Source organism: Oryzias latipes, chromosome 11 (assembly GCF_002234675.1).
Source record: "Oryzias latipes chromosome 11, ASM223467v1".
In the NCBI taxonomy this organism is placed as follows: Eukaryota; Metazoa; Chordata; class Actinopteri; order Beloniformes; family Adrianichthyidae; genus Oryzias; species Oryzias latipes.
Window position 1 is genome coordinate 2990388 of NC_019869.2, and position 20670 is coordinate 3011057.

The window sequence follows — 20670 nt, forward strand, 5'->3', positions numbered from 1 at the left end:
AACAGATTTTCACGTTTGCTAAAAGAAGTCGTAGTTTTTACAGCTGCTAGTATGAAAGCAAAGTCTAAGAGAAACTCAGAGCTGCTGAACCAGAATGTTGAGTTTTCAGCATCAACAGAGTTCCAGACTAAAACAACTCAGCAGGTGTCTGACTATAAATGAGAAATGGATGAAGTGAGTGCGATGCAACCCACAGAAAATTCAGCCGCCATTTTCTCGTAATACAAACATGTTAGTAACAGTGGCTGATCTGACATCTATCAGATGTTTTGATTGTTGGACATGGTTGGACATCTGATTGTCAAGTTTAGAACTTGAATAACTTGTACTATAATAAAAAAAAACATAAATAAATCGTATTATGAAAACATGTTTATTTTCTGATAATGTTTGTGACGTCTATGGGATTTTGGCTTCTGCCAATGGTGGAAATCTGTGATTTAAAAAAAAAAAAGAAATCTGTGATATCAACTTTAAAAATCACATAAAAACGCCATGAGATGAATAGAATGTCATGAATCTTTATTCATTCCAGTTTTCAGAGTTACACAAATGTGTGATCAAGTTGATTGATACAAACAAAATATACAGAAGAGCAAACAATAGCATAAAAAGATTGAGAGACTGCAGATATTTACACCTCATAGAAAAAGTACAGTTTAAAAGTAAAATGTTGATAATAACAAAAAATAAAAGCTTAAAACCCATTTTACAGGGCAGGTCACTGTCAGAAAAGGAAAGTTTGACCTGAAGCTGTTTTTTTCCTTTTCTCGTAGATACCCATTGTGCAAAATTTGGCAAAAGGCTGTAACTAGATGCTTTTGAAAAGGTTTTAGATTCAATTTGTTTTTGGGGCATTTTTTTGTTTGTTCAAATATTACAATGTTAATATCCAAGAGTTTTTAGACTAACATGGTTGACTTAAATATTCTGATAGAAATCTAAAAGTAAAAAAAGTGCTAAAATATATATATTTTGTTAATGTCACCAAAATAAAACAAATTGTTTTTAATGTTATCAAAACATAAAACATTGCAAATGACTGACTATAGACCAATGTTTGCATCAACAAACAGACTAAAAGGACACAAAGCTTCAAAGTAGTGTTGCATCTTTTTTCGGTTTTCTATCCTGTTTTTCGGTGCATTTGCTTCAGGAAACGTATTCACAGTTGACTCAAGCAGAATTGGAGCCAGAGTCACCACCTGTAGATGTAAACAGTAGTTTCTGTTCATGTTCAAAATGACATGAAAACCTTTACAAAAATATATAAAACATTTAACTTTTTTCATTTCCATTTCCTTTTTTCTTATAAAAGTAGTCTTCACTATTTCATTAACAGAGAATTCAAAGTAGACTTACCAACAGCAGAGTCTTTGCTGATTGACTCATTGGAACCTATGGAAGAAAAATCTGCTTTATATTTGCATTAAGTATTTGTGTATTTGAAGTTATTTGGGTTATTTGACCAGTTTTACACCAGCACTCAAACTCAAAAGTATCAAACATTGTATTTCCTTAAGTTTAAAGACATTTTTTTAGGCTTTTAAAATTAACAATTTCCCATTGAAGTAAAAAACTTGAGCCTTCTGACACGTTTCTACATTTACAATATCCCTGCAGCTTATTCCAACACTAAACCAAATGAGTACAAAGGATAACAACTTTACACTTATTTTAACAAGTTTTTAAAGTAAACATGATACCAGAGGAGGAGGAGGAGGAGGAGGAGGAGGAGGGCCCAGCATCACCACCTGTAGATGTAAACAGTACTGTAGTATTTATTCATTCTCATAATGACAGATCCAGATTATTATGAAAATATTTCAAACATTTTGAAGGATTTTCTTTAAAAAATTAATTTCCATTTCCAGTATTAGGTGAACAGGGAATTCAAAGTAGACTTACCAACAGCAGAGTCTTTGCTGATTGACTCATTGGAACCTATGGAAGAAAAATCTGCTTTATATTTGCATTAAGTCTTGGTGTATTTTCACATATGCATTAAGTGTTGTGGGGGGGGGGGGGGGGTTCCGCTAGTTTTACACAAAACATTTCTCAGAGGAAAATGTTGACATAATATTGCTTTTAAAAAGCAAGAATTTACCATTGACCCCTAAATGGACCAAATCTACATCAAATATAAATGCATCTATAGTGTTTGTTGATTTTCTTTAGATCTGAAACATTTTTATGGTCAGCAGTTTTGATTGACAGGTGGGAGGATTTCATAAATGCTCTAAATCCTATGGGTGATGTCATTGTGCAAACCTAAAACCAATTTCACTAAGATGAATAAGCAGAAGCTTATAGCTGATCTCTCTGAACATCATTTTCAAAAGACCTAAATTCAAAAACATCATGCAAGATGTTTTCTTTACTTAACTTTAGTTCTTCTTTTAGAGTTCCTCATTTCTATTACGATTTAAATTTATCAACCACATCTGCATTCAATAAAAAAATCTCTGAAAGGATAAAAACTCTTACTTTTTCTTTCCATTTGTTTCCCATCTTCAGAAATGTGAACTGTAAAAGTAGAGATATTTTAGTTTAAATGTAAAATATGTTAAAACATATTCATGTATTACATGTACGGTAAACAAAAAAAACAATCTATAGCTACACATGATTGACAGTCTCTCTATTAGGGACATCTCTCTGAACAAATAATAATATTCCACCATCATTTAAACAGCAGGCTTAGCAGAAAAATTAATGAATTCACTTCTGCAGCTTCCCAAGAAGTGATGAGAAAAGATTGTATATCATTAATAATATGGAAAATACCAACCATCACTGCAAGTTAGTATCACATCATGTCCTTTCAAAACTATTATCATTTTTAATCTGAATCATGTTATGTTCAAACTGATTTATAGTTTCTTTAAAACATTGATAGAACTTTGCTGCATAAAAATGCTTTGTGTTTAAATATTTGTAAAGATGACTTCATTTATATGGATGTCTGTAGTGAGGAATACATATTTTTATCCTCAGATCTTGTCACGATTGAACACTTTTCTATTTTTTTTCTTCTTTTTTTGTTGTTGACATTTTTTAAACAAGAACGAAAAAACAAGTAAAAGTAAAACAGGATTTAATTCAAGTCAAGTGATACTTTTGAATTGGAAATTGTAAAATTGCCCAAAGTTTTTTTTTCATAATCAGTGTTTTTTTCCTTCGCAAGAAAAGTATGAAGAAATGCTGCATAACACTCATATGGAAAATACCAACCACCAATGAGAGGCTCGCCCTCGTCATCCCTTCCTGCAAACATAGAAAGAAGAATTTAAACTCAATTTTAGATTTTTTTTATCAGAAGCACGAAATCCGTAAATTCCTTAGTTTTGCTCTGAAAGTAAAATTGATACCAACCAGCAGAGAATTACTTTAATGTAATTCAACAGGCTCCAATTTCTTTATTATAAGGAAGATACCAACCGAGTGTAGAGGAGCCAAAGCCAAAAATTAGTTACAGACTGAAGAACTGTCATTTTTAATAAATAATTTTTTTTGCAAAAAATCAAACTATTTTTGTGCCTCAATTGCTGTATGATAAGTGTGAGTATTGTTATGCAGTATTTATATGCATATTACTATTTCTTTAGCAGCATGTGAAGTTTTTACTTGCAAACAGAAATATAAAATTGAGACTTTTGACACTTTTCTACATTTACAGTTTCCCTGCAGCTTATCCCAACACCAAACCAAATGAGTAAAAGGGATCACAACTTTGAAACTATTATACTTCTTTTCACAAGTTTTTAAAGTAAACATGATACCAGAGGAGGAGGAGGAAGAGGGGCCAGCAAAAATATTTCAAACATTTTGAAGAATTTAAAAAAAAAAATAATTTCCATTTCCTATTAAAGCAGCATCCAGTATTAAGTGAACAGAGAATTCAAAGTAAACTTACCAACAGCAGAGTCTTTGCTGATTGACTCATTGGAACCTATGGAAGAAAAATCTGCTTTATATTTGCATTAAGTCTTGGTGTATTTTAAGTTATTTGGGTTTTTTCACCAGTTTTACACCAGCACTCAAACTCAAAAGTATCAAACATTGTATTTATTTTAACCCTTGTGCTATCCTAGGCACTTTAACATTGGGAGTTGGGTCATCTAGACCCACTAGACAGTGCTCTGAACCTTTTTTCTTCAATGATTTGTGATCTTCACTGGTGTCCATGGATTACATGAAATCTTTCCACCTTTATCCACCTTTGTCATGGTAGGGAGAACACTTCAATGTAAGGGTGGAGTCATCTAAGACAGCACAAGGGTTAAAGACCCTTTTTAGGCTTTTAAAAATTAACAATTTCTTATTGAAGTAAACAAAATTGAGACTTTTGACACTTTTCTACATTTAAACTGACACATTTACAATTTCCCTGTAGCTTATCCCAACACCAAACCAAATGAGTAAAAAGGATCACAACTTTGCAACAATTATATTTATTTTCACAAGTTCTTAAAGTAAAGATGATACCAGAGGAGGAGGAGGAAGAGGAGGAGCCTGCATCACCACCTGTAGATGTAAACAGTAGTATTTATTCATTCTCATAATGACAGATTCTAATTATTATAAAGATATTTCAAACATTTTGAAGGATTGTCTGTACATAATCAATTTCCATTTCCTGTTAAAGCAGCACCCAGTGTTAAATTAACAGAGAACTAAAAGTAGACTTACCAACAGCTGAGTCTTTGTGTTATGTTCAAACTGATTTATAGTTTTGAATCATCCCTTTCTTTAAAACATTTATAGAACTTTGCTGCATACATTTTTTTCGTGTTTAAATAGTTTTCACATAAAAACATAAAAGTATCTGTAAAGATGATTTCATACGGATGTCTGTTCTGAAGAATACATATTTTTATCCTCAGATCTTTTCATGATTTAACATTGTTCTACTCTTTTAACTTTTGTTTGACATTTTTTTAAACATCAGGTTATTTAGTTAAAATGATAGTAATTTCTATATATAGAAGTAAAACATGATTTAATTCAAGCCAAGTGTTACTTTTGAATTGGAAATTGTGAAAAATTGCAAAAATTCCTCCAGTCAAAGGAATTTAATTTATAATCAAACAGTGATTTTACTTCCCAGAGAAGTACGGTATTAAGAAATGCTGCATAACACATCTATGGAAAATACCAACCACCAATGAAATGCAACTTCTCCCCATTCGTTTCTGCAAACATAGAAAGAAGAATCAAAATTTAATTTTAGATTAAATTTTGCATGAAGCATGAATTCCTTTTAGTTTTGCTTTTAAAGTAAAATTGTTACCAACCGACAGAGACAGGATCAGCCTGGCTTCTTCTACCTGGGAGAAAGGCAAAAGTGAACACATCAGAATAGAATTAACTTTGTTTTAATTCAACAGGCTTCCATTTCTTTAGTTAGGTCTGATTTAAATTTGTTATGTCTGTGCACTTGATCGCCCCAAATCATGGCAGGACCTCTTTGAAAAGGTTCCTAACGGGCCTGGAGAGACCGTACCAACCTACACGAAAGGATGGAAAATAGTTATAGAGACAATTTTCTCTGTTTTTCCCTTTTTGGTTCAAAAGAGGAAAAACAGTTTAGAGAAAGTAAAAACAAAAAGAAAATAAATTTATATGTTGTACAAAATAAATGCAAGACAAGTTCTAACAGCCAAATTGACATGCCTTCAGATTACAGTCAAAGTTATAAAACTTTAAAAATTAAACTTTATTTAGAGCAATTTCAACTTTCTGCAGATGAAAAGAAATATGATACAGACGACTTACCTATAATTCCTCTTTTATACAACACAAACAGAATTATGCCAATCAGGACCAAAATAACAGCAATGGCAGCAGTGGGAGCAATGGGGAAATTTTCTTCAGTTGGAAGACGATGATCTAAAACAAAAACAACATTGATTTATTTTTTAAATATTGATTTGCCCAATTTTTTTCAACAGAACTTCAATCTGTTATGCATACTACTAAAGACAGATTAACTTGTAATTTACTACTTCATCTACTTCATGAGGGCCTTAAATACACAGATTTAAAGCAATCACTGCTCATTTGGCATATTTACAAAGGAAAAACACAATCTAAGGAGAAGTCAAGGTGAGGTAATAACTCTGATAATGATGAAAATATGATGTCTTTCGAGCATCACAAACACTGTGTAAAGAAATTATGAGAGGTTTCTCACCCCATGGCTTCTCAACATGCATGTTGGAACCAGGATGGATGATTTCACAGGTGTAAGAGGCGACATCAGTCCTGAGAATCTCCACATGGTCTCTCCTCTGATGGGTGTCGTCTTGATTTGGTCGAACACCAGAGCTCACCACGCCGTCATCTTTAGTGAGAATGCGGCCATCCCTTCTGATGTTCATAGTGATGTCTTTGGGGTAAAAGCCAGTGGCGAGGCACGTCAGAACAACGTTTGCCTTTTCTTTAGCTTCTGATGCAAACAGGAAAACGTCAGGTGAAGCTGGAAAGAGAAAATGTGAAGAGATGTGAGCAGAAAAGCTAGATGTAAAATCACACTTTATCACATATTTAGGGATTTGGTTCTAAATATATTTCTCTATACAATGGAATCACTTATTTAATACTAAGAAGAACTACAATTAAGATAAGGAAATAAAAGCAAAATTATTTAAATGCATTTTCTGTGTCAAAATGTTTTTGCAGATTGTCATTCAGAAAGAGTGACACATTTTGAGAATATGTACCTGCGAAAAAATGAGTTGTGAATCTAGTGAATGCTATATTTTAACTAAATCTAAAAAAGGTTGATAACTATTATGTTGTTGGACCGTAAAATGGCGATTACCAGAAGATGACCAAGCGGGTTAGTCCTAAAGTGGAAAAAAGGGTTAAGGTGATGCTCGCCATCTTTGATATGGACAAACTGACATCTTCACTCCAGTTGAAAACCTGATTAATGTAATTCTATTTGGAAAGCATGTCTACAATACATTAGACTATTGGTATCTGACTTTGTATAGTCAGCCTAGAGATGTAGTCTCTCCAGCGTGTCCTGGGTCTTCCCCGGGGCCTCCGCCCAGTGGGATATGCCCGGAATGTCCAGGAGACATCCGGACTAGATGCCCGAGCCACCTCAACTGGGTCCTTTCGATGTGGAGGAGAAGCGGTTCTACTCCAAGCACTCTGCGGGTGACCGAGCTTCTCACCCCATCTCTATGGGAGTGCCCAGCCACCCTGGGGAGGAAGCTCCCCAGGGTGGCTTGAGAACCATGGCCTCAGATTTGAGAACCAGATTTGAGAACCATGGCCTCAGATTTAGAGGTGCTGACCCTCATCCGAGCCGCTTCACACTCGGCCGCTGTAGGTACCATAACAATTCGGCCTGTAATAACCGATTGGAGTCTTTTCGACTGAGGATAACGTCCCACTACGGTAGCCCTACTTGGACAAACTTCGTAGCGTGGAGATCTGCTCGGGCTCTACCTATTTTCATTTCACGTTTCCTTTTGTAACCTAAAGTTCTTTTCCCTCTGAGTTTTGTCTGAAATTATTCTTTTTAGTGTTTATAGAGATTTTGCCACAACCCATTTGTAAAAAGATCTGTGGCAGTTAGAATGAACCTGCTGCTTCAGGCTAGAGAACCGTGTCTCTGATCAGAGCAGCTGGAGTCTCTTAGCTTCGTGTTCGCAGGAAGGGGAAGATGCTATGTTGCAGTGTTCGGTCCGGAGAAGGGTTCGGACCGCAGTCCGTTCGCAGGAATGCACTTAATAATAATCATGAAACAATAAAGGCACGTTTAAAAGATAATCTCGCTCTATGTCGGAGCTCTGTTTGTTTACAACGGACCACATAATATCTTCTTCCATGGTAGTATTGTAATTTGTCCAAACCAATCACTATCTGACACATCATCGGACCAACGGACAGTCAATCACATAATGTGACGACAGTAATAGTCAAAGGACCCCGAATGGTTGTTGCAGGCCGAATGGTTATGGTACCTACACCAGCAAAACTATCTTTGTCATTTCTAACAGTAATCTAAAGTTTCCTAAAAACCTAATAAAAATAAATTACAATAAAAAGTGTGCACATTTTAATAAATCCTAAACTTCTGGCCACATTTTTATAGATGTTTAAATTGGTTACGTGTGTGCATTATTATGTCATATTTTGATAGTCATAATCTCTTATGAATCTTTGTTTCCACTCTGAAATATCAGCAACTCTCCCTTCATTCTATTAGCATTTACATTTTTTGTTTTGGCACAGACAAACATAATCTTAATATTAATATTAAAAACAAAGTTTCGTTAGCAGGATAGTCATTTGACAATCTGTACAATTGTAAATTTAAGCCAAGAAGACTTCCCTTGGTTGATTAGGTTTCTATAAAGTCATTCAAAAATTAACGTTTGCAATCTATTGGCAAGCGTAAAGGCCTGTTCACACCGGGACGAATTTCGCCGGCGATTTTCGCCGACGTTTAACGCCTCGTGACTAAACAAAGGGCACCAACGAGAGTGTGCACACCGACGCGAAAAAACGCCACGCGTTAAAGCGTCAAAAAAAAAAACGCCTCGGGTTCGTTTTTTTTTTCGACGCGTCGCGTCGAAATCTACTCGACCAATGAGAATGGCGCTTTTGCTCACGTGTCTGGAGCTTCTGAAGTTACAGTAAAACACAACTTGGGGGCGCTCAAACACAAAACTGCCTTGCTGAGCACACATACCAGCGAAGAAGATAGACGCCAAGTAGCGTCTACACACAGCCGCGAAGCAATAATGACGGACATTCTAAAATATCCCCGAACCAAGCGCCAGTTGGAGCTACTGGTGCTTGAAATATTCATGTTTTCTTTGTTTGATTCTGACAAGCATGTAAATACTTGCTCTCTTCTTCTGAGGGAAAAGCGACTTTAAGAAGCGTAAAGTTGCGCAGCGCCACCTTGTGTACAGGAGTATTTCTGTTTTACATTAAGCGCCATCTAATGTCAGGGAATGAAATTGCATGTTCGCTCGGCTCATCGTCAGCGAAAATCGCCTGGGTGTGAACACAAAAAACGTGGCGAAAAACGCTGGCGAATAACGCCTGGCGAATATTCGTCCCGGTGTGTACGGGCCTTAAGGCAGCTAAAGGTTTTAGATCATACATACAGGCACTTTTGAGCTGCTGCTTTGAATAACTCAGAAAGGTATTCATCCATTCCATGCACTCCTTCTCCAGGTATCCCTTGGTGTAGTCTTTCAGAGCTGTGACTTCATCCCACTTCCTCTTGGTAGGGACTGCTGCATCCAATGTAGCCACCCAAATTTGATGTTCATCATCAAAAGCCAGGAAGTCATCTCCATCATAGTTGTACATGTCCACACCACTCATAAACTGGAGGTTGCCATGTCCATCTTCTACACCTTCACATCCATGCATCCACTGAAGAACATGAGTGTCTGAGGAAAAAAAATGTGAATTAAATCAAACTATACTGACTAAAACACAAAAAGCATCAAGAGGACAGAACATACATGACCCATCTCTTCAAATCTCACCATTAGACGTTTGTCTCATTCGGTTGATCAGGATGTCAATGTTAACCTTGAACCACTGCTGCTTGCTCTGCCGGGACTGCGTGCCTTTTTCCCAGTATTCCTGTTGGAGTCGCTCCTTCATCCAGTCCTGTTTGGGAATTTTCTTTTGCACAGAGCTGTCATAGTAGTCGATCATTCTGTTGTCCAGCAGACCCATAGCAGTAAATTCATGGATGCCTGGGAGCTTCACAGGATGGGAGAAGGCCGTGTAGATGTACGTCAGAGAATGCTTCTCTGGAAATGAAACAGGTGAGAAACACAACTGGATTTCAAAAAGCTGTAAAACACGTGAAAAACTACCAACAATTCAACCAATTATTGACCAATTACCGTAATTTCCGGACTACAAGCCGCTACTTTTTTCCTGCGCTTACAGCCCTGCGGCTTATTCAGTGACGCGGCTAATTTATAGATTTAATTGGCGGCCGCCATCTACGTACGTTCAGACTCAGCGCATGAGTTGAATACGCTATCCAACTCCACGCAACAAGTCATTTTTTTAAAACACACCTCTTGGCAGCCAAACAGCATGGACTTGACTTCAGGTCTTAGACACTTCAGTCATGGTTCAACAAAAAGAAACATGCATGCCCGGCCGCATCCCAGAATCATTTGGTGCCATTAGACCCAACGTGCACGTGATCGCCGCTACAATATGATGAAGCTTTCAAGTTAAAAGCAATCGTTAAAAGCAGCGTGAAAAAATCCACCATCACCAACGGGTTTGGAAAAGCCGGTCAGCTGCGTGACGGAGAGAACAGCGCATGCTCCGGAGTGAATTTACCTCTGAGTCACAGTGACACTAGTCCATCTATTAGCAGCTCCGTAATATAAGAGATGATCTTTTAAACATACGTTTATTATTGTCATGTTATGGTTATCATGAAGCGCCTGTTTGCTCATCATTTTATTTTTAATCTGTGTGGTCAGTGCTTTTTGTAGCAGAACGTACGGTTAGGTGAAGGCTAACATGCACTAACAACATTTAGCCTGGATGAACATGAGTCGATGCGGGAAAAGCTGCAATCTGCAACTTGGCTGCACGTAAATATGTGGGAATAACATCAGCCTTTATTTTGTCGGGACACGACTGGAAACACAAATTGACGTGGTCGTTTTAACGGTTTCTAAGGACTGAACGTAATTTTGCATTGAAAAGCTCACAGCCTCCGTGTGAGCTGGAGACATGTTCTCCTGCTGCTCGATCACATAGAGCTGCGGGGCCGATGGCAGTCTGAAGGCTCCCACACGTAACAACGCATCCGCCCCTCATCCACAAAACGTTCAGTATTAAGTCCGATTGCTCTGCACAGACACGATTCGCTCGGTCCACCGGCGCAATGGGGACGAAGTGCTCTTCCCTGGAGCCGCCCTGGCCAGAGGTGTCGGAGAAGAAAGGAAGGGGAGAGCGTGGAGTTCAGAGGCGTCCACGGAGCAACAGTGTTTGTTCTGGAAGGAAACTTCTGACGCACGCGCCGCGCTGAGGCGCGCGTATGGCGCTGAGGCGCGCGCTTTTCGGTCGCCGCTGCTTTATTTTACTGGTGTGTTTTTTTAACCAGCCCTGTTACTCCCATAACGCTGCCGCGACACAAGCGGAAGGAGAGATGCTCTTCCGTTAGCCCCTCCATCCACTGCTGCTCATTCTTAAACACGTACAACAGTGTGGCGAGCCGGTGGTTAGACCCGCCTTTAGCCCCTAAGACTCATGGGAAATGGGGAATCGCGGATGTAAATTTTCTCATCATAACTGAGGGATGTAATGTTGATTATATGGTTACTGTTTGTAATTATATATATGATACTTAGATTGTCAATAATTAAAAAAAAATAAAAAAAATATAAAAAAATAAACCATAACTGAGGAACTTGTGAACAGAATAGAGGTCCATGCTGTTTGGCAGATGTGGGTATATTCAAACACTCCAAATACTTGAGCGTAATGCAAGGCTGACTCCTCCCACAGTGTGCTAATGACTTGTGCACAATCTGGGACTGAGGACTTGATGTCAGGCTGACCACGTTGACTAATACGTGCTGCTTGTACTTTGACGCGACTTGTGTATGTACAGAAGAAGTTAAACACATGGAAATGGGTGGGTGCGGCTTGTAATCGGGTGCGCTCTACAACCCGGAAATTACGGTATAGGCAAAAAACATAAAGCTTTGATTTAATGAGTTGAACATTAGCAGATCTCTATTGTTGATGCATCATCGCATCATTTCTGAGGAAAAATTCACCTCTAAACGCTTGTCTTAGTCCAGATGAAGCAAAAGTTTGTCTGAAAACAGCAAAGTCTAAATAGTTCAATTCCTTCAGTGGTACCTCCTCGTGTCTCATTTCCTACTTCTAATGTTCTCTACAGTCTTTAAAAGGATCAAATTCATCAAACAGGTTACAGAAAACTATAAAATCACTCATTTCTACTGTCTTGCTGTTGTGATAAAATAACAGTCTACTGCCTGTCATGTATTATAGTATTAATAAGAAGTTTGTTTTCAATATTTGTTTGGATTGTTTAGAAAAGTGATCCTACTGTTTTTATGTGAGAAAAATAGAACTCTGATGTTTTCTTTTTCTTAATGGTTTCAGATGGGAAAAAAATACCCTTTGGTGGTGTAAAAGTAAAGGTTGGAAGTTTGTTATACTAAAAAAACTTCATAAAGTCACTTTTTTAAAATTGTATTTTGATCTTTCACTGAACCATAATATCACAAATTTCCATTAAAATAGCTCAAAATTAGGCTTTTCACAGCAGCTGTTGGGCTAAAAATATTTTATATTAAAATAGATTCATTAGATTAAATATGAAAAGGTCATTACTTAATTACACAAAAATATTCATTGAATGAGAGCATTAGTGAAAACAGTAAATATGATTTGTAATGTTTAAGTGAATATTATTTCTAATAAGTTCAAAATATTAAAACTAGGACCTACAAGCACACAAAAAGTACGCTCATTAACCCGCCATCACACCAGTGCCCTTTGTTAGGAATATCTCTGTTCAGACTTTCTCATTAGTTCCCTTAGAAAAAAGTAATCTATTTAAATGTATCTAACTACAGGTATACTTACTCTATACTCAAAGTGAGGCAGTATAATTTATATTTACTTTTATTGTCTAAATTGTAAAAGAGTTCCAATTATTTAGTCTGAAGAAACATTCACACTTGCTAAACTTATACTCAAGTAAACTTAGGTAAAATTCAATAGTTCTACTTTGCGGTAAAAGGTTTCAATAGACCGAAACTTCAAATTCATAGTAACACTTATTTCTTTATATCTTATTTTGTTTTTAACTGAAATTATTATTTAATAATTCTAACCCTAATAAAAGCGATGGGCAACATTTTGAAGAAAAGGTGTCCGTTAGTCTTCTCTCTGTTTTGTTATGGCTTCAAAGGAAAGTCCCGTCTCTGTCTGTGTTTTTCTTCCTGGTTCTTTACTGCGAGGGTGTGTTCATGACAGTTCGGAAAATTGAGTTTTTTCTTGTTTTCTACAAATGTTACACCTTTTAACATAACTCTTTACTTAAACATAAAAAATACCTTTCTGAAGAGCAAAACTTTATCAATTTTATTTACTTGACAAGAGAGTTGGATTTTAATACAGTGTTCCTGCCCTATGGAGCAATTTATATATATATTCCTTTTAAAGTATTTTGATGTTTCAGCAGGATGTGCACGTGTGCGACCAAAATGTGCAGAAAGTGCTGTAAGAGAAAGGCAAGTACTGCAAAAATGCTTTTAAAAGAAATAACCAACTCCTGCAGTAAATATGTCTTTGAAACCAACCATTTTGTATTGGGTGACCTTTATTGGGTGCATAAGAACTGTCTCTATTAATAGGACTGGTGTCTTCTAAACTAAAGAGAAAAACATAGCAAATGTAATGCGTATTAAAAATCAAATGTAGGCCCTTCTTTCACCATCAAGTCAGGTCTTGTGAACAAAAACCTGACCAACAGGTTTGGAGCTTTCCGATGCCATGTGAGATTAAACATGTGCTGGTCTGTAAACATGAAAGCATCTGCACAAAAACACAAGTTACACAACCTCGAACCCACTAACAACGACAAGAAAGAAAAGAAAAAATGCTAAAAGAAATGTTTGCATCCATTACATCTACAAGTAAGTACGTAAAAGTTGAACTTGCATTTTTCCAACCAAATAAGTAAATAAACAACTTTAGTCAAATAAAAGTAGATCTCTGGTAACACATTAGATGTTAAAGAACTTTACAGTTATAGTCAGCTCATTCAAAACGGTGGATTTTGAATTGTTAAAAAAAAAGAAGGAAGATTGGCCATTTTAAGCAGTAATTCTTTAAAGGCTGGTAACAGAGTTGGAAAATACTTTGTGAAAATCATTTTAAAATGTGTGCAGTCATACCTGGGGGCCACTGAAGGCAGGGTCTAGCCGAGGCAGGGCCGCAACTTCAATGCACACGCAACTTGTGAGTGTTTGAGAGCCAATAAATTTGTATGGAACATATACTATACTATTACTATTCTCTATTATTAACTGTTTTCTGTACAAAATGTACTCATGAAACCTTCATTCAAATAAAATACGTAAATAAAAAAATCAATAAGTAAATAAATCAGTAACACATTTCTGTTTATTTAGTCTTCTATATCTACTGTTTTCTAATTTAAATGTCCTTATTAACACAGTTTGGTTAACACTGTTGAATTATAACTATTAAACACTAAAGAAGACTCCAATTCTACAGTTCTGTAACCTCCATCAATGGTTTTTCTGAACACGGCTTCTCTTGTCTTCTTCTTACTGCTGGACACTTGGCAGCACTTCCTCCCAAACAGCTGAGAACCTCAGTATGGCTTGAAGATGATTGTCAGTAAATCTGAACTGTACTTGGACTTATTGAAATTTAAGGTGGAGAAGTCAGAGGATGTGCTCCCAATTTTGAGTCTGTGTTGAATGTTTTTTTTTTAAAGTTTACTCTTTAAACCACAAATCACTAAAGGAGAAACAAAATTCATTAATCATTTTTGGATTTTCTTTCTTATGACTTTTTGCACGTTTAAACCCCGGTCACAAGTTATTGTAGAGCAGCCGGTCAGCCACTCCTATATTTTTATAAAAAAACGCATGGAAATTCATGTTGGCGACACCAAATACTAGGTGCAGCCAAAAAGCACAATAAGGGTGTTTGAGATCACCCAGTGGACGCAACGCTGCGCAGATCACCTGGTGTGTGACGTATGTTTTTGCTTTTGCTCCAGCGTCTCCTGTCAATCATCACAAAAGTATCACCAGAAAGGGGCGGAAGCAAGGCCCCAACCTGAGCAAACGCATCTGGAAATGTAATAAAATACCAATTGATTTAAAAAAAGGCTACTGTTTGGTCAGGGTTGATACGCCGCCACGCGCCTAACCATAACCTTAACCCTCCTCTGGCTTTGTGCGGCCCAGAGAAAACTGCATGTATTTAGAAAGTTATGAGCGAATAAATACGTTCTAAAAAGGAAAGTCAGGAACTCCTTAATGTGGTCAGTGCGTGCAACACTGAAAAAGTGTAATTCATACAAATTAGCGGGACGCATTAACTTTAAAGTTTCAAATTAAGGCGGGGGCCCCAAAATAATATCTTGGGGGCCGCAAATAGCCCGCGGGCCGTGAGTTTGAGACCCCTGCTCTAGAGTCACACGGAAAGAACTGTGGTTCTTAGCTGCCTTAGAGGGCAGCTGAAACTCTTCTTCTACATTTAGAGAAGTGTAAAAGAAAAAAGAGAAGCATCACAAACAAAACAGGAAGAGGCTGAAATGTTGATATAAAAAACACTGAACTCTGTTGCCTCAACATATAATGTGACAACCATCAAGATCACTTTTTTATCCATTTTATCTTCTCAGAGCTGCTTTGGGGGCTAAAAGAAAGTCCTATCAAAAGATAGTATAAACTAAACTAAAACTAAAAACACAACAAATTATTTGCGTAAAAATAATGACAGAATTCTTTAAAATACACTCGTCTGACATAAAGACCTTCATTTTTTTTATAATTAAAATGACTCTTGGGGGATTTTTTTATTAAAATATCTTCACTTTGCTGTATTATTACTTAACAGTTCACTATTGGTTCTTGTATAGGCTTTAGTTTTAGCTGTACACAAAAACATCAATACGTGGTGAAAAGTGATCTTTATTAAGAATCCAATCTACCCCCTTTATGACAGAAACAAGAACCCAGGAACCCGAGGAATACACAAGTTCAAGGGTCCACATTCAAAAACATATTCACACTTTTATTCTTGCTCTCTGTAAGAAGTTCAACTAAAATAAGTAGAGAAACAAAAACTAAAACAGTTTTTTAATGTCATGCATAGAGCCATGCTGAATCAGCAAAGGATATCTTGTAAGCTATTGGCTCATGAACGGAACAAAGTGACCATCATTTAATTGTTAACGATGACCATCATCATTAACCCTTGTGCTATCTTAGATGACCCCAACCTTACATTGACGTGTTCTCCCTACCATGACAAAGGTGGATAAAGGTGGAAAGATTTCATGTAATCCATGGACACCAGTGAGGATCACAAATCATTGAAGAAAAAAGGTTCAGAGCTCTGTCTAGTGGGTCTAGATGACCCAACTCCCAATGTAAAAGTTCCTAGGATAGCACAAGGGTTACAAAAAAATCAAAATTCAATATTTCCCAATATTTTGAATAACTTTCAGTAGTTTGAGGTTGTAGAATTCTTAATCTATTTTTTCATTCACTTTTCCAGACTTAAACTGGGAATTCAAAGGGGACTTGACAATACTTTTTAAAGAGCTTTAGCATGTGCTGGTAGAAATAATTTCATAGAAAATAGATTCAGGGCCCATTGTTTAATAAATTTCAAGTATTTATTGGGATATCTTTGCATGAATTGGGGTTTCTGGCGTTAAAAGGGTTGGGGACCACTGCTCTAGGGCAGTGTTTTTCAACATTTTTTGAGCCACGGCACACTCTAAACTTGACAAAAGTCCCGGGGCAACCCAGCATCCAAAAATTATTTTACGATCTTTCATTTTCCTAACTTCTCTGTGTTTTATCAGGGTCTGTTTGGATGAACACAGAGCTGAAATCATGGAGATGGAAAATGTTGTTAGATCATTAAATAGGGCAATTTCCCACCGCACGCTAGTTGAAAAACTGGTTGAAAAACACTGCTCTAGGGGTTGTTGTTGGGAAAATAACAAACCTATGAGCCTACAGGTTCTTATGTCCTAATCTCTGCTATCCGATGGGGTCCAAAAGACCCGATCCTTACATTGACGTGTTCTCCCTACCATGACAAAGGTGGATAAAGGTGAAGGGGATTTCATGTTATCCATGGACACCAGTGAAGATCACAAATCATTGAAGAAAAAAAGTTTAGGGCACTGTCTAGTGGGTCTAGATGACCCAACCCTTCCATTGACGTGTTCTCCCTACCATGACAAAGGTGGATAAAGGTGGAAAGATTTCATGTAATCCATGGACACCAGTGAAGATCACAAATCATTGAAGAAAAAAAGTGCCTACGATAGCACAAGGGTTACAAAAAATCAGAGAAGTCACACCTGAAGATAAGATTCACCCCTGGTTAAACTGTGCAAAAGAAACCATGGCTTGTGCTCTGAAAAATAAGGTAATCTTTAAGAGGTTTCTCACCCCATGGCTTCTCAACATGCATGTTGGAACCAGGATGGATGATTTCACAGGTGTATGTGGCGACGTCAGCCCTGGGAATCTCCACATGGTCTCTCCTCTGATGGGTGTTGTTTTCATTTGGTTGAACTCCAGAGGTCACCACGCCGTCATCTTTAGTGAGAATGCGGCCATCCCTTCTGATGTTCATAGTGATGTCTTTGGGGTAAAAGCCAGTGGCGAGGCACGTCAGAACAACGTTTGCCTTTTCTTTAGCTTCTGATGCAAACAGGGAAACGTCAGGAGAGCCTGGAAAGAGAAAATGTGAAGAGATGTGAGCAGAAAAGCTGGACAAAAAAAAAAAATCACACTTTATCACATATTTAGGGATTTGGTTGTGAATATATTTCTCTATAAAGTGAATTCACTTATTAAATCCCAAGTAGAACTACAATTAAGATAAGGAAAATTAAAGTTAAATTAATTAAAAAGAAACATATTTTCTGTGTCCAAAATGTTTTTACAGATCAAAGTTTTAAAATAAATGTGTACACCTGTTGTCCTACTTTTAATAGATGTTTATTTTAGTCAGTTGTTTAACTGAAAAGCTTTTTTGGACTTTTGTGTGCATTTGCTTAAAACATTAAGGAGGAGTTACAGTATCATTACCTGTAGATGCAAACAATAGGAAAATATCATATTAATTTATATTACAAAAAAAAAGTTTGTAAGGATTTTATGTCTCCTGCAAACTAGGACTGCACAATAAATCGCAAATTTATCGTTATCGCAATTTCAAGCTGTGCAAAATCCATATCGCAAAAATCTGCGAAAATCGCAATAAATGTTAAACCTTAAATTTGCTAAACCAATCTTATGGCATCTTGAACTATTTAATGAATTGAATAAGTCCCGTTATCCATTTGACCAATCAGATGGAGCCCTTTACGTTGTTGACCAATCGGATGGAGCTTTTATGTTAGATGTTGCCCTCCTAATTGGACGAGGATCATTTGGAGAATAATTTAAGGTATTTTGACTCTTATTTAAATTAAACTTTTGCAGTGAAATGGAAATGCTTTTGTTGTTTTTGCCATTTGTTCATGCATCGCAAGTTATATCGTCATCGCAATATTGATCACTAATTTCCCATATTGCAAGTTTTCCTCATATAGTGTGACCCTACTACAAAAATAAACATAAAATATTTAACACATTTCTAAATAGATTTTTTGCAGCTTAACCCAACAGAAAAACAATCTGCATCAATTATAAATTGTTGTTTAAATTGTATGACTGTGATTCAGCCTACAGGCCAACCAATAGTTCAGAGTACCCGGTCTTCCTGTTGTCTCTCGGAGGGGTCCTGGAAAGCGCCTCAATGGTGGACTCTGCTGTCCTTTTAGGGGACTTCAATGACATTGGCTATGAGGTGCCGTGTAGGACATTATTCAGAATTAGCATTCACATACACATGTGAAATCTCTCACACACACTAGTGAAATGCTTGTATACATACAACTGAAAATGTATTCATTCACATACACATGTGAAATCTCTCACATACACATGTGAAATGCTCTCACACACACTACTGAAAATGCTCTCACACACACTACTGAAAATGCTCTCACATACACATGTGAAAATGCTCTCACACACACTACTGAAAATGCTCTCACACACACTACTGAAAATGCTCTCACATACACATGTGAAAATGCTCTCACACACACTACTGAAAATGCTCTCACACACACTACTGAAAATGCTCTCACACACACTACTGAAAATGCTCTCACACACACTACTGAAAATGCTCTCACACACACTACTGAAAATGCTCTCACATACACATGTGAAAATGCTCTCACACACACTACTGAAAATGCTCTCACACACACTACTGAAAATGCTCTCACACACACTACTGAAAATGCTCTCACACACACTACTGAAAATGCTCTCACACACACTACTGAAAATGCTCTCACACACACTACTGAAAATGCTCTCACACACACTACTGAAAATGCTCTCACACACACTACTGAAAATGCTCTCACATACACATGTGAAAATGCTCTCACACACACTACTGAAAATGCTCTCACACACACTACTGAAAATGCTCTCACACACACTACTGAAAATGCTCTCACATACACATGTGAAAATGCTCTCACATACACATGTGAAAATTTCAATAGAAACGGAAGGTATTTCAGTAGAAACAACGTTTTTTTTTTACTTTATTGTTAGAAACGAAGTTGCTCGACTGAAGGCATTTCAGTGGAAATGAACCTGTGTCCGAATTCCTGCCCTGATCCCTAACTACTAAAACCCTATATAGTGCAGAACTATATAGTTCTATATAGTTCTCTGAATTTAAAAGCAATTCAGACACCCGTGCTCAGTACTTTTTTCTTTTGGGTGTTGTTCATAACGCGCTTGACACGGAAACAAAGTGGCGCATTACCGCCACCACCTGGTCTGGAGGCGAACTACTCCTATTTAACGCGGAGAATGACACTTATTTGTCAGAGTAAAAACATAATAAATATGAACATTTTACAAAGACTATTTATGAATCTGCTGTGTTCTGATCATGGAAAACGTGACTGATTTATAAATAATTAAATTACAAACACTTTGGTGTTGATTTAATGTATTTGTTCATAAATAAACCCCCAAGTTATTTTTTCATGCCAATATTTATTTTGTTTTTGTGCCGCTGAACGATTAACGGGCTCTTGCAAGGAGGCATTTTTTTCTGTAGTTTTCTTACACCTTACTGAAAATGGCTTTGAAAATGAATCTGTCCGTGTTCCTGGCAATAATTCAACCGTTTTTCGTGAGATCAAACTGAAAACGAGCAGATATGCAGCATCACAGGACGGCAAGGACAAGCAGACATCTCAGAAGATTTCCTCTGGATGCCCTGACCAGACAGAATAACTTGTGAGTTAAACTTAAAGCTTTTTTTTTAGTTAAACCTAAACTTTAACATAAACTTTGTTACTAATCATGCTCAAGGTTACACAGTCTGCTGGGTAAGAGTTTAACATTCTTTTTCAAGTGAGTTGTGTAGTCCAATTACATGAAACACTTGTGAGTTCAAAGTTTAGAATTTTTTATTCAGAGTCAAACCATATCACTTGTTTTAAACAAAAACAAAACAAAAACTTTCATTTTTAAAAGTTTAAATGAAAATCAAAAAACCCAGCCAAATAAAAACCACGAGATTTTCCAGAATTAATAAATACTTCATAATCTAAAATGTAAGACATCAAAATAAATAGAAACATTAAAAAAATGTGATTTAATTTCCTCAATGAAATAATTAATGTTGCATTTTCCAGGGTCTTCCACGTCTCTACTGCTTTACCAACACAAAGGTGTCTGTCCTGGCCCTTTACGCTGACTGTCAGTCCGACACAAGACTGGATTTTCGGTTGAC

At 36.8% G+C, this 20670-nt stretch overlaps 1 protein-coding gene across 4 annotated transcripts in view; it reads right to left on the minus strand.

The window, feature by feature from the left end:
• Positions 1 to 501: 501 nt before the first annotated feature.
• The window catches only part of LOC101157592 (HLA class I histocompatibility antigen, Cw-2 alpha chain), a 48761-nt gene continuing 28592 nt past the window's right edge, over positions 502 to 20670 (minus strand). Inside the window, exons 2-16 of one of the 4 annotated variants that reach the window (XM_023960325.1) lie at positions 17235 to 17519; positions 9528 to 9800; positions 9138 to 9428; positions 6197 to 6481; positions 5779 to 5892; positions 5298 to 5330; positions 5163 to 5195; positions 4489 to 4527; positions 3917 to 3952; positions 3235 to 3267; positions 2488 to 2526; positions 1909 to 1944; positions 1707 to 1754; positions 1363 to 1398; positions 502 to 1205 (exon numbers count right to left, since the gene is read on the minus strand). In XM_023960325.1, coding sequence (XP_023816093.1) covers positions 1177 to 1205; positions 1363 to 1398; positions 1707 to 1754; positions 1909 to 1944; positions 2488 to 2526; positions 3235 to 3267; positions 3917 to 3952; positions 4489 to 4527; positions 5163 to 5195; positions 5298 to 5330; positions 5779 to 5892; positions 6197 to 6481; positions 9138 to 9428; positions 9528 to 9800; positions 17235 to 17519 — 1610 coding nt within the window. In that variant the 3' untranslated portion in view covers positions 502 to 1176. The remainder of the gene's footprint in view (positions 1206 to 1362; positions 1399 to 1706; positions 1755 to 1908; positions 1945 to 2487; positions 2527 to 3234; positions 3268 to 3916; positions 3953 to 4488; positions 4528 to 5162; positions 5196 to 5297; positions 5331 to 5778; positions 5893 to 6196; positions 6482 to 9137; positions 9429 to 9527; positions 9801 to 17234; positions 17520 to 20670) is intronic. The other 3 variants (XM_023960328.1, XM_023960326.1, XM_023960327.1) reach the window with 3 other exon arrangements.